At 34.0% G+C, this 25762-nt stretch overlaps 7 protein-coding genes and 3 pseudogenes across 10 annotated transcripts, besides 9 other annotated features; 7 read left to right on the top strand and 3 right to left on the bottom strand.

Moving 5' to 3' along the window:
* Window positions 1-697: part of a mobile genetic element that runs on past the window's edge.
* A 470-nt stretch (window positions 698-1167) lies between these two features.
* TVAGG3_0410660 lies at window positions 1168-1541 on the top strand (annotated as a pseudogene). Its single transcript has one exon. A coding segment is annotated over exon 1 (374 nt).
* A 286-nt stretch (window positions 1542-1827) lies between these two features.
* Window positions 1828-2767: a mobile genetic element.
* A 28-nt stretch (window positions 2768-2795) lies between these two features.
* Window positions 2796-2882: a mobile genetic element.
* Window positions 2883-3931: 1049 nt separating this feature from the next.
* Window positions 3932-4392, top strand: TVAGG3_0410630 (uncharacterized protein; the record flags this gene model as incomplete). The annotated part of the gene is made up of 1 exon (XM_051233075.1): window positions 3932-4392. A coding segment is annotated over one exon (461 nt), but the record flags the coding sequence as incomplete, so codon positions are not given.
* A 28-nt stretch (window positions 4393-4420) lies between these two features.
* On the top strand, window positions 4421-5039 carry TVAGG3_0410620 (uncharacterized protein; the record flags this gene model as incomplete). Its single annotated transcript, XM_051233074.1, has 1 exon — window positions 4421-5039. A coding segment is annotated over one exon (619 nt), but the record flags the coding sequence as incomplete, so codon positions are not given.
* A 2038-nt stretch (window positions 5040-7077) lies between these two features.
* Window positions 7078-7491, bottom strand: TVAGG3_0410610 (uncharacterized protein; the record flags this gene model as incomplete). Its single annotated transcript, XM_051233073.1, has 1 exon — window positions 7078-7491. One exon carries the CDS (start codon window positions 7489-7491, stop codon window positions 7078-7080), a length of 414 nt encoding a protein of 137 aa, XP_051102803.1.
* A 425-nt stretch (window positions 7492-7916) lies between these two features.
* Window positions 7917-9207: a mobile genetic element.
* Window positions 8011-9128, top strand: TVAGG3_0410600 (annotated as a pseudogene). Its single transcript has one exon. A coding segment is annotated over exon 1 (1118 nt).
* A 661-nt stretch (window positions 9208-9868) lies between the features above and the next one.
* Window positions 9869-10021: a mobile genetic element.
* Window positions 10022-10134: 113 nt separating this feature from the next.
* Window positions 10135-18736: a mobile genetic element.
* TVAGG3_0410570 (uncharacterized protein) lies at window positions 16907-17494 on the top strand (the record flags this gene model as incomplete). The annotated part of the gene is made up of 1 exon (XM_051233072.1): window positions 16907-17494. The coding sequence occupies one exon, from the start codon at window positions 16907-16909 to the stop codon at window positions 17492-17494; it is 588 nt and encodes a 195-aa protein (XP_051102802.1).
* On the bottom strand, window positions 17499-17741 carry TVAGG3_0410560 (serine threonine-protein phosphatase family; the record flags this gene model as incomplete). The annotated part of the gene is made up of 1 exon (XM_051233071.1): window positions 17499-17741. One exon carries the CDS (start codon window positions 17739-17741, stop codon window positions 17499-17501), a length of 243 nt encoding a protein of 80 aa, XP_051102801.1.
* A 593-nt stretch (window positions 18737-19329) lies between the features above and the next one.
* Window positions 19330-19438: a mobile genetic element.
* A 201-nt stretch (window positions 19439-19639) lies between these two features.
* Window positions 19640-20230, top strand: TVAGG3_0410530 (uncharacterized protein; the record flags this gene model as incomplete). The annotated part of the gene is made up of 1 exon (XM_051233070.1): window positions 19640-20230. One exon carries the CDS (start codon window positions 19640-19642, stop codon window positions 20228-20230), a length of 591 nt encoding a protein of 196 aa, XP_051102800.1.
* A 484-nt stretch (window positions 20231-20714) lies between these two features.
* Window positions 20715-22014: a mobile genetic element.
* TVAGG3_0410510 lies at window positions 20811-21934 on the top strand (annotated as a pseudogene). The gene has a single exon. A coding segment is annotated over exon 1 (1124 nt).
* Window positions 22015-22683: 669 nt separating the features above from the next.
* Window positions 22684-22875: a mobile genetic element.
* Window positions 22876-25000: 2125 nt separating this feature from the next.
* TVAGG3_0410480 (uncharacterized protein) lies at window positions 25001-25555 on the bottom strand (the record flags this gene model as incomplete). Its single annotated transcript, XM_051233069.1, has 1 exon — window positions 25001-25555. A coding segment is annotated over one exon (555 nt), but the record flags the coding sequence as incomplete, so codon positions are not given.
* Between the last annotated feature and the right edge of the window lie 207 nt (window positions 25556-25762).

Below are 25762 nucleotides of genomic sequence, written 5' to 3'. Positions count from 1 at the left end.
TTTCATTTCTTCGGGGGAGTGGTTTCCCAAACCTTTTGTTTACGGCTAATTGTAAATATTTAAAACTTGTCTCATCTTTGCCATGGAGAAGTGTCTATATTTGTCGTCATATGACATTTCATTTGCTTCACCACCTTGTGGTTGGTTTAAGTCTCTTAACATTTTATACAAACCGTCAATGACACCAAGAGCAGAAATGGTTTTGGTCGACAATGAAATATTGGTTTACATTTTTTGAACGCAGATAGTTTTTTACATCATCTGATTTGAAAGAACTTTCACAGTCAGATGTCAGTTTTGTTGGATGGTATTTGTCAACGAATATTGTCAAAGCAGTTTTCACATCTAAAATATTTTTGGACTGTAATGGTATGGCTTCACAGTATCTTGTGTTTTGACCGACAAATATTAGCCAGTATGGTGGTCCATCTGTTCTAACTCTCGGAATGTTTTCCAAGATAATCCATTAAACCAAGCATTTGGTGTTGAACTAAAGATTTTACCATGAGTGCTTTCTTTGTCGCCTTAGAAACATAGGGGTCCTTGTTTGGATTCGTCATTTTTTTAACCATAAGAAATGGGTTTATTTGGCGCATTAGCAGGAGTTGCATCCAGATTTTTGCCCGCAGTTGGAACAATAGCCAGAGGTGTATTTGGAGTTGGAAGGAAGATTTTGAGTACATTAGGTATACTTAAAGAGAAAGCACAACCTATTATACAAACTGTACAGAAAGGTTGGGATGTAGCACGAGATGCAACAAATCTTATTCCAAATCCTGAAACAAGAGGAAAAGTTCAAGGATGGATGGACAATGTAGGAAGACAAGCAGGAAACTATTATACAAAGCAAATGACTACTATAACCAAGCAGGACACTATATGGACCAAGGTGAAAGATTCTTTAACAGAGGATATAACCATGCACAACAATGGGTAAACAATAACCAACCTCAACCGCCTCAAACGTGGGGAATGTAAAGTTTTTTACTGAGATGAAATGAACAATACAGCATTGAGACAAATGAGTTCAAGATGGATTTGTCGGCTTCCAGCAGTTACACCACGTGTTTGTCAGTTCTTCCTATACCTCAGGAAGTTTTAGACCGACTTAAAAAACCTAAAACAACCAGTGAAAACAAACCAAACTAAATTTTTTACTGAGATGAAATGACCGAAGAAGTTGAAACGGTAGATTTGACACCACAAACAAAAGTTCAGAACCATTGTCAAAACCTGTCAAAGAACTTACAGATGAAGAGAAAAATTCAATAATAGAAAGTGCCAGGTCTGGAAATACAAACCCTAACTATAAAGTCACTTTTCATAAAAATGGAACGGCTAGTATCTCAAAAAAGAAACAGACTCTCACAAATAAAATATTGAAGTCTGAAGGAGCTTTCGAGACAACAGATGGAAAAGTTTACTTCACTGACCAACAGTTCATTATAGAACATCTCATTGACTTAGAGTCGAAATATTCTAAACTTTACAACAAACACAAAAAGTTGAAAGGAAAACAAAAACAAATTGTTGCATGCTAAGTTCGGTCAAAATGTAAACCTCTCAATTTTATCGTCGGGGGAAGTAACTCAATTCCTTCAAAATTATTCTTTAAATATTGAATTTAAAGTTATTTAATTTGGATTCTAAATAAATAGGCTAATACAATATTTAAAAATGAGAAAAAATAACTTTTCAAAGAACTTTTCATAATCTCAAAGAAAATTTTTTATTCAATAATTATATAAATTAATTAACATTCATAATGAAATTGGATTTTTTTTATAAAAAATTGGTCCTACTTAACTTTTTGAGAGAATTTGGCTTTCTCGTAAACGAAAAAGGGGATTTGACGGAGTCAAATCCCCGCTCACAAAAAGTGGACTTTACATGTCAAATTTTATATGCATGTAATGTCCACTTTTATGAGTTTTAGGAAGGAATTGGAAGCCATGAGTTACTGACATTGCATCAGTATCTCATAGCCTCCAATTCCTTCAAAAAATGGGAGAAACTTTGTCCGAATAGTTTAACATTCGGACAAAGTTTCTCCCATTTTAAGAAGGAATTGGAGGGTAAGAGATATACCATATGAATGTATATCTCTTACCCTCCAATTCCTTCTAGAAAGTGTCCAAACTTTGGGTTAATTGCAAAGTATTAACCCAAAGTTTGGACACTTTCAAGTGGAGATGGAAGGCTTTGGGGTATATATTAATACAATATACCTCAAAGCCTTCCATCTCCACTACAAATGTGAGAAACTTTGTCCGAATAGTTTAACATTCGGACAAAGTTTCTCCCATCTTTCAATGTAATTGCTACCTGTGAGGTACTGACTTGAAGTCAGTGCTTCACAGGTAGCAATATCCAAAAATTTAAAAACATTTTATCAGTTCGTTAGAGAACTAGAGCCTCCTAGGTACTGAACCAGAATCAGTGCCTAGGGGACTCTAGTGATCTATATAAATCTGAGAAACTTTGAGGAAATTGTTCGACATTTCCTCAAAGTTTCTCAGCAATTTAGCGAGGAATGTTCGTTATCGTGTAGATATTTATAATATATACATGATAACAAACATTCCCCGCTAAAAGATGTAAAATCTTATAAGAAATAATTGCAAAAGAATAACAAATTGCAACAAATTTTATATGAAACTGAACCTTATGAGGTAGTGATTCAAGATCACCGCCTCATAAGATTCAGTTTCAATCTCAAGTATCTCAAAAGTAAGGCTCTATTTTTTGCCATGTAAAGTGTCACTTTTTCTGTCCAAATGATAAGTTATTCAGAGAAAGTTTCCCAGCTATCAAGAGGGAATTGTTCCTTATGAGGTATATATTCATACTGTATACCTCATAAGGAACAATTCCCTCCTTAAAACGAGAAAACTTGTTCGAAATTGTTTATCATTTCGAACAAGTTTTCTCGTTTTTAATAAGAAACTAAAGGCTATGAGGCACTGATTATATATTAGTGCCTCACAGCCTTTAGTTTCTAATAGATAGCTGGGAAACTTTCTCCAAATGATAATATAAGTTATTCAGAGAAAGTTTCCCAGCTATCAAGAGGGAATTGTTCCTTATGAGGTATATAGTTATAATGTATACCTCATAAGGAACAATTCCCTCATTAAAATCGTAGATATTTTTTACTTATTACTCATGCTTTCAAAATCACAATCCTCTGAAAAGTTATTTTTTATTAAGAATTTAGAATTTTGATAAATACCTTTTTTCAATTTGATATAATACTTATATATTTTCAAAAAGACATTTTGAAAAGATATCTCAAAAGTTCTCTGAAAACCTATTTTTGATTAATTTTGAGAAATATCCGTATTAAATTAATCAATAAATTCATTCAACACTACTTTAATTTTTAAATTCAAAAAATTATATGTGCTTCTTAAAATGTCTCACAAAAATTTTATTATAAAATTATATACAATATTAAAAATCCCACAACATTTTTTACTTTACATAATCGTACTTCCTCGACGATTAATTTCCCCTCAATTCCTATCGTTGACCGAACTTAGCATGCAACAAAATGGCATATGATATTTATGAAGATGTTGACGACACAACTGTTCCTGCAAGTGAAGTAAAGTCAGAGAAACCGAAAAGTGACAAAAAACCGATAGAAGAAGAAAAACCAAAAACTGAAGATAAACCAAAACCAAAGTTTAGTTTGGAAACTAAACCAAGTCAACCTTCATTAGCTGGTATGGGTTGGCGTCAAAGACTTATGGCAGCAGGCGGTTATGTAAAGTAAAGAAAAAAATATTTTTTTATTTTTATAAAAATGCCCCCATATAGAATGGATAGAAAGTCTGCTAGAATAAAAGCAGAGTTACAAAGATATGGTTGGAGAGTTTCGAAGAAGTTTAAATATAGGAAGGGAAGACCCATAAAAGTCTATGACAAATTGTCTGGTCTTCGCTACGAAATGGATTTGGAAACAGCACGTGCCAATTATCCAAACAGACTAGAGAGGTTAGAAGAAGAACGTCTTATGGACATGCCTTTCGATGTTAGTGAACCTCAAGCTGAAGGACACGACGGCTTTGCCAGATTCTACTGGAAACATGACGAACAATTGCATCCTTTGAGAAGGAAAAAAGGTAGTGCAGAGGATGGTCATGCTCCCATGGAAAGAACAAGATATGCATATGAGAAGTATCGTGAAGTTAGAAGTCAAATTACATCTGGTCGAACCTTTACAGTAAACTTTGACGAAGGAAAGAACAAAGAAGGCTTCATGGGTGTACTTGCTGCCATACAAGACGGAAATAAGAAAGGACACAATCTCAGATTGACCATAACGGATTTGGATGGTCACATTTACTATGCAAATGGCAATGAACAAACAGCCGCAAAACTTCTTGACGCTTTCAAGACTACAAAGAGAGAACAAATGGTTGACTCCGACTCAGACATTTTGAATGCAATTGAAGGAATTGCAAGTGTCAAGTTCGAATGGTACCAACCTAACCCTCAAGCAGTCAGACAACATGCTGGATACTTTCCGTTCATAAATAAGTCTGACATTGACTTGACAAGGTATGGAATTTACAATTCAATTGAAACAATTGTCAATGAACCTTGTATTCTTACATGTCTCAGGAACTCTGGTCTTGTTACAGATGAGAAGATGAAGTATCTTGAGTCATGTGTGAAGACAAGGTACATTCTCAGAGGTCAATTGGCAAAAATTGCACCGTTGGCAAATGTCAATATCCGAGTCAACATACCTACAGCTAAAGGTTCTTCACATGACGACTATGTTGTTGACAAAGACTTATCATGGTTGAAGATTGCAATTGTCCACAACCACTTCATGTTGAACGAAAGTCTTACAAACCCATTGTTCGGAAAAGGCAAGTGCAACATTGTCAGAGCTGTAAACATTCTTTTCGAGAAAGGTTTGTTGGAACCAATTCCAGATGACAAGCTGACAGAAACTTTTGTACCAAAAGACGAAACAAACTTTTCACTGTTAGCAAGACCAAAAGTTGTTCCAGACAAAGTTCTAGTACAAAAGAAGTACACAATTCCACAAGGAGTTGGATTGTTCGGATACCAACCTGAACCAGAAGAACTTCCAATGAGGTTGCAAGAACTTCAAGATGCTATAAACAAACTTCCATTGAGACATCCAATTGACGTCAAATTGTATTGGAGAGCATCTGAGTTAGGTCAGAAGGTTTTATATGAAACAGGTTGCTTCGACGATGTTTATGAGATAACAGGAGAAGTTTCTCAGAAGATAAGAGACTCACTTGAATTTCCACAAACTGGACCAATTGGTTGCGACAAGTTCGACTCAAACGAAAAGATATACTATGTCGACCTTAACGCTGCGTACATGAGGTTTGTCCAATATATTCCGACTGGAATTCCAAACGAAGATGGTGAGTTCCCGGGAAGGAACTATACAGTTGGAAAAGTCATACAACAACTGTATGATATTAGGAAAGCTTCAAACCCCAAACTTGCAATGACACTCAAATTGCTTATGAATTCGACATGGGGATATTCCATTAAGAAACCTCAAAAGATGAAGAGTAAACATTATGAGAAGGTCGACAACTTTGTTGAAAGGTTTTCTCCTTTTGTTTTGAAGTACGAATTCACTCAAGGTCAAAGTGGCTTAGTAACCACATTAAAACCTATTGTCGAACATTGGTCTTACCCTCAGTTCGCAAAGGCAGTCCTTGACAACTACAACAAATTCTTCTCCGAAGTCAAATCCAAAGTGAAGGTTTACTATGAGAACATTGACGCACTCATGACGAACGAAGAAGGTTTTTATGGGCCTAGAGGGCGCAAAAGCGCCTGGAAGCCCATCCCAAGAAAAAAAAATCTTCATTTATACTAAACATCTCAGGCTAGAGGGCGCAACGCGCTGGAAGCCCCACTACCTTTTTTTTTTTTAATAAAAATTTGGGGGAACGAGAAAAGTGATTGAATATTGGTAAACATGAATTTTTATTGAAAAATAAAATTGAGATTAAGATTCTAAGCAGAATTTTTAAAAATTAGAAAAAATAAAAACAATAAGATAATAAAAAATTTGAAACTAAAAAAAATCGACAAAATAATGAATAAAATAATGAATAGTTGAAGACAAATAAAAATAAATGTTATCAATAAGAAAATAATTTGAATAGGTTTCAAATATAGATTGATAATTTATGATGGGAATCCAAAATTAGAACAGCGAATTGGTATATTGATAACAAATGATATTATGTTATTAATAAGGTATAAATGTTTTGAATGTAATTCAAATTAATTTTGAAATATGAAATTGAAAAAGATTGAAAAATTAAAATAATAGAATTTTGAATGAGTTTCCGTTGAAATGAATGTTATGGAAATGTAGAAATATTAGCCTTTGGATGAATTGGAGGGTGAGAGATATTATTTCATACAAATACTACTCTCACCCTCCAATTCCCAGCCAAAATGCTAAAAATTGCCCGCAATGTGAACAATTGCGGGCAATTTTTAGCCATTTGGGCTTGGAACTAGAGCCTGTGAGGTACATGGATAGTATCAGTACCTCACAGGCTCTATTCTCTATATGGCGCAGAGAAATTTTGGTGAAAATGTGGTCGCATTTCACCAAATTTTTTCGGCGCCATAGAATGAATTGGAGGGTGAGAGATATTATTTCATACAATACTACTCTCACCCTCAATTTTAATTACTTAAAACTCATTATATTTTTTTTGACATGTAAATGTCACTTTTACTGAGATCTGACACAACGTCAGATCTCTTTTTTTCGTATATAAGAAAGCAACTTCAATTATGGCTGGAATCCAACAAGTCCATGGGTGCTTATGCATTCCTGATGATACAACAGTGCAAGGGATGTTGGATGAAATGCAGGAAGATTAACGCCAGATGGTGAAGAGATTCTCCGATCAATCACTACAATATTCAAAAATGATATGAAAGAATATGGTAGAATTGATTTTGCTTCGTTTGCTTTCGGCTTTACACCGTTAGCAAGAAAGATCATCAGAGACAAGAAGGGTTTTGGAGGAAAGACAAGCTATCCACCTATAATGCAGTTGAAAGATGTGCAAGTCCAACGATTCCTTCCTGAGGATCATCAATCGCGAGATCACATTTAGAAACTCGGCGAAATCCTTGAAGAAGAACGAACAGAACGTGTTGATAGAGGTAGCCGAGCATGATGAAGAGATCCAGCAAGCAGAAGAGGAACAAATGCTTAACGACGATCATGCAGCCGAAACAAATGCCGATGGTTCGAGGAATTCCTTGGTCTGGGATGTTGTAGAGTGAAAGAGTAAAAGATCTATACACATTCATGATAACAATCCTCAGACAAAGAGCAATTGCCGAATCAACAGTTGATCCAACGATCAATAAAGACGATAGAGCAAGGAATTGAGTGATGCTTACGATTTCTTCATAGAGCAAGATGATTCCCATCTTATAAATGGTCATCATCTTGCTCAAAATGATGGCAAGTTTTGGTACATGAATGGCATAAAGCAACTAAAAGCAATAAGACCAATTGGAAAAAGGATGATGTCACTTTCGTGCAGTGAAGCAGATGTAGAACGTGTAATATCTGAATTGCGAAAGACAAGAAATTCAATGAACGAATCATGCAAAGAAGAATATGTAGCATGCCACTTCTTCATCAAGTTGAATGATGATCAATTTGATATTTTGATTTTGTTTTTTAAATAAAATTTATTAAATAATTTGTTTAAAAAGTATTATTTTTATTCGTAAAGATATAGACAGAAGGTGGCCAGCCTAATGTCTATCAATCTTTAATATAGTAGTAATTTCCCGCATTTCTGAAATGATGATTGATTAGCTTTGTTGTTATTGATGTAAAACTGGATAAGTATTAAATAATTATATAGGGTGTCCAAAGGTGCGTTTAGCACAGCGCTCTATATGAGACATTAAAGGAGATATATGCTGATTATAAATATAATAATAAAAATAGATATATTGTATATGATGAGTAATGTTGTATTTTGGCGCCATGCCGTGATATAAAATGAATTTTGAGACAAAGGCGGTTTCGCGGGAAATTTTGGCGGGATTTTTTTCATTTTTTAATGAATCATAAAGAAAACATCCGCGCTCTTGCAAAAAAATGCAAAGACTGTAAAAAATCTCGAGACATTGGTAAAATGCTTCGGTATGATGCTCCTAGCTATTCCACTGTAACGTATCATATTAGGATGTATCACTTCATGAAACAAAAAAGCGCCATCATAAAAATTGACAAAAAATCGCCGGATCAAAGAAAAATCAAAGCAATTCTTCAAGCGCTAGATGAAGACCCAAGAGCATCACTCAGAAAGGATAGAGGAGATGACAAAGATACACGTACAACAGTCAGTTATTATCTGCACAATTATTTGAACTACAAACTAGCGTATACACGTTGGGTTCCGCACAACCTTAATTCAGTTCAAAAAAAATCTAGAGTCCAATCTTCGAAAGAGCTCCTCTCTATATTGGGTGCGTATCAATCCAAGAAGTTTCGCTTTTTTAGTAACAGGGGAGAGTCTTGTTTCAATATGCAACAGAAGCCAAAATCATGTGGATCCCGAAGGATGAAAATCCGCAAACATTCCCGAAGAAAAAAATTGACACACCAATGATGATGTTGTCGGTTTTTTGGGGCGTGAATGGCATCATCGCAATTGATATTCTTCAAAAACCTAATACGATGAATGCTCAGTATCTAATTGACAAATGTTCTTACTCAAATTATCATTCTGATGAGTTTGAGAAATCCAAACAACAAAAACAAAAGTTTGCAATTCATTTTGATAATTCAAGAGTTCACAAAAGTCATAGGTAATGAATTACTTGGTGAAAAAACAATGTCAAAGTTGTTCCAAACCCAATTATTCACCTGATATTGCACCCTCTGACTTTTATTTATTCGGCACGCTAAAAAAGAGACTGAAGGACGCGAATTCGGAGTCCAGATGATCTTGAAAATTTTAAGAGAGCAATTTGAGCAATTTCTCATGATGATTTAAAGCGTGTCTTTCAAGCCTGGATCGATCGCTGCGAAACGCGTGATTGAATCCAATGGTGATTATATTTAAATAAACTTTATATATATGTAACTTGTTTATTCTATTCGCAGTATTCAGGTTTGTGCTAAACACACCTTTGGACACCCTATATTAATCTTGGCCAGGGACTGCTGATGGCCAGTCAGCAGCGGCCACTATGAATCATTATAATCATTTAATACCTAAATTGAAGGTAAAAAAGCAATAAGACTTGCCGAGCCTCATGCCCTACCTCATATAAATAGAATCACACTTTAGTGAAATCAACATCTATAAAGAATGAAGTTTTTTGAAGCTGAAATAATATTGAATAGAAATTAATTTTTTCTGAAATTTTGAATGAATTATGGAATAAAAAAATTACTAAATTGTATCATACAAATATATTATTTTAAAGGAAAAATAGATGCTGATAGAAACAATGAAAATTTTTGAAAACTTTACAATTAATTTATGTTCGTTAACCACAGAGCTTGCAATCCAAAGCTCACGTTAGACAACAAGAGTCATGAAGTCTCATACTAAGGGAATATCCAACATATATTTTAATAATCTAATGTTTGTGACAAATATTCAACATAAAATTAAGTTTTCGTTTCGTTACAAGGCATTCATACTTTGGAGATATCATATTTAATGTACAGAAAAGTTAAATTAAACAATACATGCAGTATAATATTGATTAAGAGGCATTAAAAGGTTCCATAGTCTGCTTTATAGGCAAGATTTTTGATAAAAATTTTAAATTTTGAAAATATGATAGAGAAAGGAAAAGGTAAATGAGAGCAAGAGGAGGGGAAAAAGAAAAAGAAAAGAAAGGAAGGAAAAAATAAAAGAAAAAGAAGGACAATAATAAAAAATTTAGATGCGCATTCTTAATGCCGAGGCGGCTTGCCGCCGAGGCGCGATTTTTTTAGGCCTCTAAACGGTAACCCGGCAATGTTTTTTTTTAAATCTTGTACAGCCCTATCTGAATCATTATTTTTTCTATTAGTTTATGGTATCAATGAAGTTTTTATTATTTATTTATTTATACATTAAAAAAAAAAAAAGTTAGTGGGCTTCCAGGCTGCGCCCTCTAGCCCTGAAGATGTTTAGGTATAAATGAAGTTTTATATACGGGTCTTCCAGGAGCTTTTTCACAAAAATATATATGTTTTCATGTTTTGTCACTTTTCTGTCACTTTTCAGTAAAAAATTTTATTATATATATAATAAATGAATTTTACAAAACCACCGTTACCTTCTTTGGAATAAGAGTAGATGTAAAGATATCATCTATTGAGAGAACTTAAGAAACTACCGAATGGTCTAAACATTTGTAGATTTGTTCGGTGGAAGTTTCTAATATATCTCATTTGTGCCATACGATTTCCTGATCAAAGATTATATGCAATGATTCGACAACTATATGAACCGTCTCAAAACATATACCAGACACAAAAACAAAATATTGAAAGAGTTAAAAAGAAAAGATACCTATAGGTAAGATGAACGTATACCATTAGATAAGAAAAATATTGTCAGAGAGGTTTTGAAAAAAGCAGAGTATATTGACTGGGATAGTATATCTTCTAGACTATTATATAGTGGTGCTATAAGAGTTCATGACATTGAAAACACTTATTGTCAAAAGTTTTATATCTTAAACTATACAGAAGGTTTTCAAAGAGAACATAGAAAAATATACTGAGGGTATAGAGTTTGTGAATGTCGTTGGACAGAGTTGTATGAAAAATACAAAGACAAGGAAAATGTTTTCTTTATAGTAGACCGCCGTTCTATAACACATGGATTTTCAATACCAAGTAGACTGGACTTTGAGAGACTCTTTAGAAACTTTAGACGTTTTACATAACTATCATGCTTTTACTTTACATCCGAATAAAAGTGGTTTGGAACCGTTATGAGATGGTTAAGGACATACATGACTATGAGTTTAGAGATAAAGATAGAATATGGAAGAGGTCCTATAAACGGAGAAAGTGTCACATACAAAGAAATTTATTGGTAAGTAATGTGGTTTGAAATAGACTACTTGTTTTAGTTTTTTCCATTGTGTCATTTATTATTTGACGTGGCAGAAAAGTACAGAGAATATGAAGATGAACCAATGTCTGCAAATGTTCAGTATATGTACTCGTAAGAGATATTTTTATCTAATATTAAATGGACGCACATAACTTGCGAATGCACAGCAACCTGGACAACCAAACCCAGAGAATATTCCAAATGAAGTTAGAATACAAAAACTGCAATGGCAAACTATGGTCAAGTGCCAACAGATGTACAAATGCAAACTGCCATGTCAAATGAACGCTGCGTTAGGTTTGCCACCATGGTATGCAAATATGAGATGGAAAGAGTTTTATACAAACCTGAATGGGTATAAAAACTTATGAGATGACGCGAACCAGAGTTGACCAGATATGTTTTCTAACCAGAGGAAATAGAATGTATGAGCTCAGTAAAATGCTATGGAACTCAACAGAACGTAAGAGACAGGTGACATTAGATTTTACATATAGTAAAATGTTCTTAAGAATAGGAAACTTCTTCGAAATGTGGAAGAGGTATAGGATGCTCAAACGTAGGAAGGAATTTGGAACGAGTCAAATATATAGGAAAGAGTAGGTCAAAGTTGTGGTATATAAAAATATATATAAAAGACTTAATAATTAAAGAAAAAGAAAATCTTTATTAAAAAAATCAAATTAAAAACCAAAAAACAAATATAAAGAAAAATTAAAATAATTTAATAGGAAATCAATAATAATATAAAAATTCTCAAATACTTAAAAAGTAATTAACACTTAAAAATTAACTTCAAAAAGAATACATCATACCAGAAGACCCTGACCAGAAGACAACTCTGTTATAAACAGCCTGAACCTGCACCACAGTCTAGTTGGCAACCAAATCCAACACCTCAACCGTATTAAAAAATTATATTTTACCGTTCGATAGTAGTTGTATATGAAAACTAAGTTCTAAGTAAAACGCGTGTATAATGGAATTATTCTTTCTTCCATCTGTAGTAAACCATACTTGAAAGTCTGAAAATACTCCACTTGGTGGTTCGTATACTTTGTAGGTTTTTCGTAAAAGTCATTGCCAGCATAAAAGAGTTTGGCGCCAGAAAATGAAGCATGATAATAATAGCATCTGAGTCGAAAACATTTTCATATGTTCCATTAGGGTTTCGACCTCAAAAGTCTGGGTGTACTGGATATTTGCAGGCTGATTTAACATCCTCATAAAATCTATACCATGCCAAGTTGTTATATTTTGTGAAATATAAACGTTTTCTCCAAGGTCTTCTATTCTATTGATTTTAACAGTTGCATTTTTCCTGTCATATAATAATATCGAGATGGTACTCTCCTTCGTCAATGTTTACTGTTTGCATATTCGAGATAGATATCGTTTATTTTTTCTTAAAAAAGCTTGAAGAAGTTTTTCTAGTTTACAAGCAAACTAACTTGTAAAAGTTTTCCCTGTTCAAATTTCTCATACTACGTTTTTCTTTGTTATAGTATCGAATTTCAAAACCGACCGTAAATTGGAAAACCATGTATGGCTTCTGAAATGAACTTCATTCTACGAAAGCCAAAGCTTTTGTGACGGATGGGTCTCTTAACCATCTCAATGGGTAGTCAAAACGATAGCCTTCATGCTTTACGGTCTCTGTCTCAAACTTTGACCGACATTGTAAAAAAGTTCATCTAATGGTTTTAGTTGTAGCAACTCTTGAATTTTCTTTTTCTATTGAAAGCATATTTATTTAGAATAAAAATGTCGAAATGAATCAGTCTAAGAGAATAAACACAACCGACAACTCATTTTGCAAGCTCTAAATAAAGACACAACAAACTTTTCAAACTATTCTAAAGATCTGAGTCATTGAAAGAAGGAAACTTAAAACTGACATAAACCAATGACAGAGGAGTTTCTTTTCAAGACAATAAGAACCATACTGTTTGTGTATAAATCCAACAAAAGGAACTTTAAACGAGAAACCTATAAAAGAACTTCTTTTAGAAACAGATGTGACAACAAAGCTGACAAAGATATGTATGAAAAAGTCAAGAAGAATGAGACAGATGCAACTATGCAACGAAGAGAACTGTAAAAGAAAGCTGACAAAGATATGTTGAACAGATAGAACTGCTATGTTAGTGAGATAGGCAAATAAGGATATGTATGAAAAAGACAATAAATATAAAAAGGGTTGAAATGTACATGAAAACGGACATCGAAAGATATTTAGAAGGTAAAGACCAATAACAGGGTGGGTTTCAGGATGTTTAGACCTTAAAAGATAGCGGAGATAATGGAACCATAACATACATTGCAAATATTGACCAAACTTAACAAGATAAGTTAATGGAAAAGCTAAAGAATCCATACAATACCATTGATAAATTTACAAACTTACAAGAAACCTTAAAACAGAAAGTGACGTGGACATACACATACCTCTTTTACAACTGTTGTATAGAAATATTTAGGAACATTGAAGAAACTGTGGGGAGTGATTATATTTTAAACCTCCAAACTTTCCAGAAAGGTTTTAACATCGAGGATAAACATTAGATGTAATGAAATGTTTATGTCAATGGAGGATGAAAAAAAAATTAAATTCACTGCTCAAGATTTATATGAAAAAAAGCGACAAAACAGAGCTTCAAACTAAAAGACAGAAATCTTCAAACAATTATCCTATAGGTCTATTTAACGTCAATGAACTCTACCAGACCAGAAAGTAGTATTTGGTTTTGGAACTTGGACTCAAATAGTCGACAGGTTTTTGTATTGTGCAAACTCTTCAAGAGAAACAGGGTAAGTAAAACGATTTCAGGTGAAATTTACCTGCGACACAGTCACTACACAGATTTAAGTACAGCTCAAGCAGGTTTGCATAGTCATAGATATTGGGATTGGTCAAATGACAAAAGGTAAAGGATAATGAGTTAAAACGTTAAGTTTGCTATAATTGTTACTGGAATAACACTGAGGGAGGGAAACATAACATCGCTTACAGGATATACGCAAACAACGGGACAAAGTAAAGATACATGCACCTTACATGACAGTTTAACGCATGGTATAAAATCTTAGTCGTCATTTTCAACTTCTTTAGCAATATTCGTCAGGAGTTGTCTTATATTTGTTAGGAACTGTCTTTGAAGTATACCACCTTGAACTTTGACAAGTTTGAAAACGAGGTCTGACAATAGTAGTTTTATCTTCTGCTTGCAGTTGTACATTTTGCCATGTTTGCCTAAAACTTCATAATATCTCTTGTATACTTTCTTCTATTTTTACGAACACGAAGTGAGTACCTGTCGAGTTCCCATTGTTGTCATAGCCAATAGTATTTCATATGGGTCGCGTTTAGGTATTTCTATTTTACTTTGTCACCTTTCTGAAGTTTGAAGCCGGCATTCTTCTTGTTTGTCTCTTTTGACTAAATTATTAAATATATAGTCTTTCTCTAAGTCGGGGTTGTTTTTCATTTCTTCGGGGGAGTGGTTTCCCAAACCTTTTTGTTTACGGCTATTGTAAATATTTAAAACTTGTCTCATCTTTGCCATGGAGAAATGTCTATATTGTTCGTCATATGACATTTCATTTGCTTCACACCTTGTGTGGTTTTAAGTCTCTTAATTTTTATACAACGTCAATGACACCAAGAGCAGAATGGTTTTGGTCGACAAGAAATATTGGTTACATTTTTTGAACGCAGATAGTTTTTATATCTCTGATTTGAAAGAAACTTTCACAGTCAGATGTCAGTTTTGTTGGATGGTATTTGTCAACGAATATTGTCAAAGCAGTTTTCACATCTAAAATATTTTTGGACTGTAATGGTATGGCTTCAACAGTATCTTGTGTTTTGACCAGACAAATATTAGCCAGTATGGTGGTCCATCTGTTCTAACTCTCGGAATGTTTTCCAAGATATCCATAAACCAAGCATTTGGGTGTGAACTAAAAGATTTTTTACCATGAGTGCTTTCTTTGTCGCTTTAGAAACATAGGGTCCTTGTTTGAATTCGTCATTTTTTAACCCATAAGAAATGGGTTTATTTGCGCATTAAGCAGGAGTGCATCAGATTTTTGCCCGCAGTGGGAACATAGCCAGAGGTGATTTGGATTGGAAGGAAGATTTTGAGTACATTAGGTATACTGAAAGAGAAAGCAAAACCTATATACAAACTGTACAGAAGGTTGGAGGTAGCACGAGATGCAGCACAAATCTTTTCCAAATCCTGAAACAAGAGGAAAGTTCAAGGATGGATGGCAAATGTAGGAAGACAAGCAGGAAACTATTATAACAAAGCAAATGACTACTATAACCAAGCAGGACACTATGGACCAAGGTGAAAGATTCTTTAACAGAGAGATAAACCATGCACAACATGGGTAAACAAAAACCAACCCAAACCGCCTCAAACGTGGGGAATGTAAAGTTTTTTACTGAGATGAAATGAACAATACAGCTTGAGAACAATGAGTCAAAATGGTTTGTCGGCTTCCAGCAGTTACACACGCACGTGTTTTGTCAAGTTCTTCCTATACCTCAGAAGTTTTAGACCGACTTAAAAAACCTAACAACCAGTTGAAAACAAACCAAACTAAAATTTTTTACTGAGAGTGAATGACCGAAGAAGTTGAAACGGTAGATTGACACCACAAACAAAAAGTTCAGAACCATTGTCAAAACCTGTCAAAGAACTTACAGATGAAGAGAAATTCAATAATAGAAAGTGAGGTCGGGAAATACAAACCCTAACTAAAAAAGTCACTTTTCAAAAAATGGAACGGCAAGTATCTCAAAAGAAAACAGACTCTCCACAAATAATAATTGAAGTCTGAAGGATTTTCGAGACAACAGATGGAAAAGTTTACTTCACTGACCAACAGTTCATTATAGAACATCTCATTGACTTAGAGTCGAAATATTCTAAACTTTACAACAAACACAAAGTTAAAGAAAACAAAAACAAATGGTGTATGTCCAACGGCACTTTTACTGTTTAAGGTTTCTTGTAAGTCTGTTATTTCAGATATAGAATGTGTATGAGTCTTTTTAGAATATTCGTTTTCAGCTCTCGTCACTTCACTTGACATTTTATTGTCAACATATGTTTTGTCTGCTAGTTCAGGATGAGTATGTTCTTTTGTTGCATAAGCATTGTTAGCTCTTTCTTCTTCTTTGCTATTGCATCGTCTACATATTCTTTGTCAGCTTTGTTGTCAACATCTGTTTTCAAAAGAAGTTCATTTATAGGTTTCTCGTTTAAAGTTCCTTTTGTTGGATTTATACAGACAGTATGGTTCTTATTGTCTTGAAACAGAAACTCATCTGTCATTGGGTTTAATGTCAGTTTTAAGTTTCCTTCTTTCAATGACTCAGATATCTTAGAATAGTTTGAAAAGTTTGTTGTGTTCTTATTTAGAGCTTGCATAATGAGTTGTCGGTTGTGTTGTATTTCTCTCATAGACGCTGTTTCATTTGACATTTTTATTCTAGATAAAATATGCTTCCAATAGAAAAAGAAAATTCAAGAGTTGCTACAACTAAACCATTAGATGAACTTTTTACTAATGTCGGTCAAAAGTTTGAGACAGAGACCGTAAAGCATGAAGGCTATCGTTTTGACTACCCATTAAGATGGTTAAGAGACCCATCTGTCACAAAAGCTATTGGCTTTCGTAGAATGAAGTTCATTTCAGAAGCCATACATGGTTTCCCATTTACGGTCGGTTTTGAAGTTCGATACTATAACAAAGAAAAACGTATGTATGAGAAATTTGAACAGGGAAAACTTTTACAAGTTAGTTTGCTTGTAAACTTAGAAACAACTCTTCAAGCTTTTCAAGAAAAAATAAACAATATCTATATCGAATATGCAAACCAGTATAACATTGACGAAGGAGAGTACCATCTCGATATTATTTATGACAGGAAAAATGCAACTGTTAAAATCAATAGAATAGAAGACTTTGGAGAAAACGTTTATATTTCTACAAAATATAACAACTTGGCATGGTATAGATTTATGAGGATGTTAAATCAGCCTGCAGCATATCCAGTACACCCAGACTTTTATGAAGTCGAAAACCCTAATGGAACATATGAAAATGTTTTCGACCAAGATGCTATTATTGTTCATGCTTCATTTTCTGGCGCCCAAAACTCTTTCTTATGCTTGGCAAATGACTTTTACGAAAAACCTACAAAGTTATACGAACCACCAAGTGGAAGTATTTCAGACTTTCAAGTATGGTTTACTACAGATGGAAGAAAAAGAATAATTCCATTATACCACGCGTTTTACTTAGAACTTAGTTTCATATACAACTACTATCGAACGGTAAAAATATAATTTTTTAATACGGTTGAGGTGTTGGATTTGGTTGCCAACTAGACTGTGGTGCAGGTTCAGGCTGTTGTATAACAGGAGCTTGTTCTTCTGGTTCAGGGTCTTTAGGTATAATACCAACAAACTGACCTATTCTTTTACCAATATTTTTGACTCCGTTCCAAATTCCTTTTCCTACGGTTTTGACGCCATTCCATATACCTCTTCCAACATTTCGAAAGAAGTTTCCTATTCTTCCAAAGAAACCCATTTTACTATATGTAAAAATCTAATGTCCGCCTAGTCTCTTACGTTTCCTGTTGAGTTCCATAGCATTCTTTAACTGGAGCTCATACATTCTGTTTCTCCTCTGGTAGAAAACATATTCTGGGTCAACTCCTGTGTTCGCGTCATCTGCATAAAGTTGTTTATATCCCACTTCAGGGTTTGTATAAAACTCTTTCCATCTCATATTTGCATACCATGGTGGCAAACCTAACGCAGCGTCATTTGACATGGCAGTTTGCATTTGTACATCTGTTGGCACTTGACCATAGTTTGCCATTGCAGTTTGTATTCTAACTTCATTTGGAATATTCTCTGGGTTTGGTTGTCCAGGTTGCTGTGCATTCGCTAAGTTCTGTGCGTCCATTTAATATTAGATAAAAATATCTCTTACGAGTACATATACTGAACATTTGCAGGCATTGGTTCATCTTCATATTCTCTGTACTTTTCTGCCACGTCAAAGAAATAAATGACACAATGGAAAAAACCTAAAACTAACAATCCGATTTCAAACCACATTTACTTACTAATAAAATTTCGTTATTGTGACACTTTCTCCGGTTTATAGGACCTCTCTCATATTCTATCTTGTCATATCTAAACTCATAGTCATGTATGTCCTCTAACCATCTCATAACGGTTTCCAAACCACTTTTATCGGATGTAAAGTAAAAGCATGGATGGTTATGTAAAACGTCTAAAGTTTCTAAAGAGTCTCTCAAAGTATACTTCCTTGGAACGCCCGTAACTTTTCCTGTAGCGACGTTAGACCCTTACTTGTCCGGACAAAGTTATACTATTTTGAGTGCTCTACAAAAAAGTCAACAACGACGACTCTCAAAAATTTTTTATGGGCTAGAGGGCGCAACGCGCCTGGAAGCCCATCCCAAGAAAAAAAAAACTTCATTTATACTAAACATCTTCAGGGCTAGAGGGCGCAACGCGCCTGGAAGCCCCACTACCTTTTTTTTTTTTAATAAAAATTTGGGGAACGAGAAAAGTGATTGAATATTGGTAAACATGAATTTTTATTGAAAAATAAAATGAGATTAAGATTCTAAGCAGAAATTTTTAAAAATTAGAAAAATAAAAAACAATAAAGATAATAAAAAATTTGAAACTAAAAAAAAATCGAAAAATAATGATAAAATAAATGAATAGTTGAAGACAAATAAAAATAAAATGTTATCAATAAGAAAATAATTTGAATAGGTTTCAATATAGATTGATCAATTTATGAATGGGAATCCAAAATTAGAACAGCCGAATTGGTATATTGATAACAAATGATATTATGTTATTAATAAGGTATAAATGTTTTGAATGTAATTCAAATTAATTTTGAATATGAAATTGAAAAAGATTGAAAAATTAAATATATAGAATTTTGAATGAGTTTCCGTTGAAATGAATGTTATGGAAATGTAGAAAATATTAGCCTTTGGATGAATTGGAGGGTGAGAGATATTATTTCATACAATACTACTCTCACCCTCCAATTCCCAGCCAAAATGGCTAAAAATTGCCCGCAATGTGAACAATTGCGGGCAATTTTTAGCCATTTTGGCTTGGAACTAGAGCCTGTGAGGTACATGGATAGTATCAGTACCTCACAGGCTCTAGTTCTCTATATGGCGCAGAGAAATTTTGGTGAAATGTGGTCGCATTTCACCAAAATTTTTTCGGCGCCATAGAATGAATTGGAGGGTGAGAGATATTATTTCATACAATACTACTCTCACCCTCAATTTTAATTACTTAAACTCATTATATTTTTTTGACATGTAAATGTCACTTTTACTGAGATCTGACACAACGTCAGATCTCTTTTTTTCGTATATAAGAAAGCAACTTCAATTATGGCTGGAATCCAACAAGTCCATGGGTGCTTATGCATTCCTGATGATACAACAGTGCCAAGGGATGTTGGATGAAATGGCAGGAAGATTAACGCCAGATGGTGAAGAGATTCTCCGATCAATCACTACAATATTCAAAAATGATATGAAAGAATATGGTAGAATTGATTTGCTTCGGTTTGCTTTCGGCTTTACACCGTTAGCAAGAAAGATCATCAGAGACAAGAAGGGTTTTGGAGGAAAGACAAGCTATCCACCTATAATGCAGTTGAAAGATGTGCAAGTCCCAACGATTCCTTCCCTGAGGATCATCAATCGCGAGATCACATTTGAGAAACTCGGCGAAATCCTTGAAGAAGAACGAACAGAACGTGTTGATGAGGTAGCCGAGCATGATGAAGAGATCCAGCAAGCAGAAGAGGAACAAATGCTTAACGACGATCATGCAGCCGAAACAAATGCCGATGGTTCGAGGAATTCCTTGGTCTGGGATGTTGTAGATGAAGAGATAAAAGATCTATACACATTCATGATAACAATCCTCAGACAAAGAGCAATTGCCGAATCAACAGTTGATCCAACGATCAATAAAGACGATAGAGCAAGGAATTGAGTGATGCTTACGATTTCTTCATAGAGCAAGATGATTCCCATCTTATAAATGGTCATCATCTTGCTCAAAATGATGGCAAGTTTTGGTACATGAATGGCATAAAGCAACTAAAAGCAATAAGACCAATTGGAAAAAGGATGATGTCACTTTCGTGCAGTGAAGCAGATGTAGAACGTGTAATATCTGAATTGCGAAAGACAAGAAATTCAATGAACGAATCATGCAAAGAAGAATATGTAGCATGCCACTTCTTCATCAAGTTGAATGATGATCAATTTGATATTTGATTTTGTTTTTTAATAAAATTTATTAAATAATTTGTTTTAAAAAGTATTATTTTTATTCGTAAAGATATTAGACAGAAGGTGGCCAGCCTAATGTCTATCAATCTTTAATATTAGTAGTAATTTCCCGCATTTCTGAATGATGATTGATTAGCTTTGTTGTTATTGATGTAAAACTGGATAAGTATTAAATAATTATATAGGGTGTCCAAAGGTGCGTTTAGCACAGCGCTCTATATGAGACTATTAAAGGAGATATATGCTGATTATAAATATATAATAAAAAATATGAATATATGTATATGATGAGTAAGTTGTATTTTGGCGCCATGCCGGGATATAAAATGAATTTTGAGACAAGAGGCGGTTTCGCGGGAAATTTTGGCGGGATTTTTTTCATTTTTTAATGAATCATAAAGAAAACATCCGCGCTCTTGCAAAAAAATGCAAAGACTGTAAAAAATCTACGAGACATTGGTAAAATGCTTCGGTATGGATGCTCCTAGCTATTCCACTGTAACGTATCATATTAGGATGTATCACTTCATGAACAAAAAAGCGCCCATCATAAAAATTGACAAAAAATCGCCGGATCAAAGAAAAATCAAAGCAATTCTTCAAGCGCTAGATGAAGACCCAAGAGCATCACTCAGAAGGATAGAGGAGATGACAAAGATACCACGTACAACAGTCAGTTATTATCTGCACAATTATTTGAACTACAAACTAGCGTATACACGTTGGGTTCCGCACAACCTTAATTCAGTTCAAAAAAAATCTAGAGTCCAATCTTCGAAAGAGCTCCTCTCTATATTGGGTGCGTATCAATCCAAGAAGTTTCGCTTTTTAGTAACAGGGGACGAGTCTTTGTTTCAATATGCAACAGAAGCCAAAATCATGTGGATCCCGAAGGATGAAAATCCGCAAACATTCCCGAAGAAAAAAATTGACACACCAATGATGATGTTGTCGGTTTTTTGGGGCGTGAATGGCATCATCGCAATTGATATTCTTCAAAAACCTAATACGATGAATGCTCAGTATCTAATTGACAATGTTCTTACTCAAATTATCAATTCTGATGAGTTTGAGAAATCCAAACAACAAAAACAAAAGTTTGCAATTCATTTTGATAATTCAAGAGTTCACAAAAGTCATAAGGTAATGAATTACTTGGTGAAAAAAATGTCAAAGTTGTTCCAAACCCAATTTATTCACCTGATATTGCACCCTCTGACTTTTATTTATTCGGCACGCTAAAAAGAGAGCTGAAGGACGCGAATTCGCGAGTCCAGATGATCTTGAAAATTTTGTAAGAGAGCAATTTGAGCAATTTTCTCATGATGATTTAAAGCGTGTCTTTCAAGCCTGGATCGATCGCTGCGAACGCGTGATTGAATCCAATGGTGATTATATTTAAATAAACTTTATATATATGTAACTTGTTTATTTCTATTCGCAGTATTCAGGTTTGTGCTAAACACACCTTTGGACACCCTATATTAATCTTGGCCAGGGGACTGCTGATGGCCAGTCAGCAGCGGCCACTATGAATCATTATAATCATTTAATACCTAAATTGAGGTAAAAAGCAATAAGACTTGCCGAGCCTCATGCCCCTACCTCATATAAATAGAATCACACTTTAGTGAATCAACATCTATAAGAATGAAGTGTTTTGAAGCTGAAATAATATTGAATAGAAATTAATTTTTTCTGAAATTTTGAATGAAATTATGGGAAATAAAAAAATTACTAAATATTGTATTCATACAAATATATTATTTTAAAGGAAAAATAGATGCTGATAGAAACAATGAAAATTTTTGAAAACTTTACAATTAATTTATGTTCGTTAACCACAGAGCTTGCAATCCAAAGCTCACGTTAGACAACAAGAGTCATGAAGTCTCATACTAAGGGATATCCAACATATATTTTAATAATCTAATGTTTGTGACAAATATTCAACATAAAATTAAGTTTTCGTTTCGTTACAAGGCATTCATACTTTGGAGATATCATATTTAATGTACAGAAAAGTTAATATTAAACAATACATGCATGTATAATATTGATTAAGAGGCATTAAAAGGTTCCATAGTCTGCTTTTATAGGCAAGATTTTTGATAAAAATTTTAAATTTTGAAAAATGATGAGAAAAGGAAAAAAAGGTAAATGAGAGCAAGAGGAGGGGAAAAAAGAAAAAGAAAAGAAAGGGAAGGGAAAAATAAAAGAAAGAAGGACATATAAAAATTTAGATGCGCATTCTTAATGCCGAGGCGGCTTGCCGCCGAGGCGCGATTTTTTTAGGCCTCTACGGTAACCCGGCAATGTTTTTTTAAATCTTGTACAGCCCTATCTGAATCATTATTTTTTTCTTTAGTTTATGGTATCAATGAAGTTTTTTTATTATTTATTTATTTATACATTAAAAAAAAAAAAGTTAGTGGGGCTTCCAGGGCTGCGCCCCTCTAGCCCCTGAAGATGTTTAGTATAAATGAAGTTCTTATATACGGGTCTTCCAGGAGCTTTTCACAAAATATATATGTTTTCATGTTTTGTCACTTTTCTGTCACTTTTCAGGTAAAAACATTTTTATTATATATATATAAAATGAATTTTACAAAACCACCGTTACCCTTCTTTGGAAATAAGAGTAGATGTAAAGATATTCTATTGAGAGAACTTAAGAAACTACCGAATGGTCTAACATTTGTAGATTTGTTCGGTGGAAGTTTCTATATATCTCATTTGTGCCATACTGTATTTCCTGACTCAAAGATTATATGCAATGACTTCGACAACTATATGAACCGTCTCAAACATATACCAGACACAAACAAAATATTGAAAGAGTTAAAAGAAAAGATACCTATAGGTAAGATGGAACGTATACCATTAGATAAGAAAAATACTGTCAGAGAGGTTTTGAAAAAAGCAGAGTATATTGACTGGGATAGTATATCTTCTAGACTATTATATAGTGGTGCTATAAGAGTTCATGACATTGAAACACTTATGTCAAAAGTTTTATCTTTAACTATACAAAGGTTTTCAAAGAGAACATAGAAAAATATACTGAGGGTATAGAGTTTGTGAGATGTCGTTGGACAGAGTTGTATGAAAAATACAAAGACAAGGAAAATGTTTTCTTTATAGTAGACCCGCCGTTCTATAACACATGGGATTTTCAATACCAAGTAGACTGGACTTTGAGAGACTCTTTAGAAACTTTAGACGTTTTACATAACCATCCATGCTTTTACTTTACATCCGATAAAAGTGGTTTGGAAACGTTATGAGATGGTTAGAGGACATACATGACTATGAGTTTAGATACGATAAGATAGATATATGAGAGAGGTCCTATAAACTGGAGAAAGTGTCACAACAAAGAAATTTTTTGGTAAGTAAATGTGGTTTGAAATAGGACTACTTGTTTTAGGTTTTTTCCATTGTGTCATTTACTTATTTGACGTGGCAGAAAAGTACAGAGAATATGAAGATGAACCAATGTCTGCAAATGTTCAGTATATGTACTCGTAAGAGATATTTTTATCTAATATTAAATGGACGCACAGAACTTAGCGAATGCACAGCAACCTGGACAACCAAACCCAGAGAATATTCCAAATGAAGTTAGAATACAAACTGCAATGGCAAACTATGGTCAAGTGCCAACAGATGTACAAATGCAAACTGCCATGTCAAATGACGCTGCGTTAGGTTTGCCACCATGGTATGCAAATATGAGATGGAAAGAGTTTTATACAAACCCTGAAGTGGGATATAAACAACTCTATGCAGATGACGCGAACACAGGAGTTGACCGAGTATGTTTTCTACCAGAGGAGAAATAGAATGTATGAGCTCCAGTTAAAAAATGCTATGGAACTCAACAGGAAACGTAAGAGACTAGGTGGACATTAGATTTTTACATATAGTAAAATGGGTTCTTTGGAAGAATAGGAAACTTCTTTCGAAATGTTGGAAGAGGTATATGGAATGGCGTCAAAACCGTAGGAAAAGGAATTTGGAACGGAGTCAAAATATTGGCAAAAGAGTAGGTCAGTTCGTTGGTATTATACCTAAAGACCTGAACCAGAAGAACAAGCTCCTGTTATACAACAGCCTGAACCTGCACCACAGTCTAGTTGGCAACCAAATCCAACACCTCAACCGTATTAAAAATTATATTTTTACCGTTCGATAGTAGTTGTATATGAAACTAAGTTCTAAGTAAAACGCGTGGTATAATGGAATTATTCTCTTTCTTCCATCTGTAGTAAACCATACTTTGAAAGTCTGAAATACTTCCACTTGGTGGTTCGTATAGCTTTGTAGGTTTTTCGTAAAGTCATTTGCCAAGCATAAAAAGAGTTTTGGGCGCCAGAAAATGAAGCATGAACTATAATAGCATCTGAGTCGAAAACATTTTCATATGTTCCATTAGGTTTTCGACTTCATAAAAGTTCGGGTGTACTGGATATTCTGCAGGCTGATTTAACATCCTCAAAAATCTATACCATGCCAAGTTGTTATATTTTGTAGAAATATAAACGTCTTCTCCAAGGTCTTCTATTCTATTGATTTTAACAGTTGCATTTTTCCTGTCATATATAATATCGAGATGGTACTCTCCTTCGTCAATGTTGTACTGTTTTGCATATTCGAGATAGATATCGTTTTTTTTTTCTTGAAAAGCTTGAAGAGTTGTTTCTAAGTTTACAAGCAAACTAACTTGTAAAAGTTTTCCCTGTTCAAATTTCTCATACGTACGTTTTTCTTTGTTATAGTATCGAATTTCAAAACCGACCGTAAATGGGAAACCATGTATGGCTTCTGAAATGAACTTCATTCTACGAAAGCCAACAGCTTTTGTGACGGATGGGTCTCTTAACCATCTCAATGGGTAGTCAAAACGATAGCCTTCATGCTTTACGGTCTCTGTCTCAAACTTTTGACCGACATTAGTAAAAAGTTCATCTAATGGTTTAGTTGTAGCAACTCTTGAATTTTCTTTTTCTATTGAAAGCATATTTTATCTAGAATAAAAATGTCAAATGAAACAGGGTCTATGAGAGAAATACAACACAACCGACAACTCATTTTGCAAGCTCTAAATAAGAACACAACAAACTTTTCAAACTATTCTAAGATATCTGAGTCATTGAAAGAAGGAAACTTAAAACTGACGATAAACCCAATGACAGACGAGTTTCTATTTCAAGACAGTAAGAACCAT

This window comes from Trichomonas vaginalis, chromosome V (genome assembly GCF_026262505.1).
Source record: "Trichomonas vaginalis G3 chromosome V, whole genome shotgun sequence".
NCBI classification, from domain to species: Eukaryota; Parabasalia; order Trichomonadida; family Trichomonadidae; genus Trichomonas; species Trichomonas vaginalis.
Note: the sequence above shows the minus strand (reverse complement) of the source record. Positions and strands in the feature narration are given on the sequence as shown.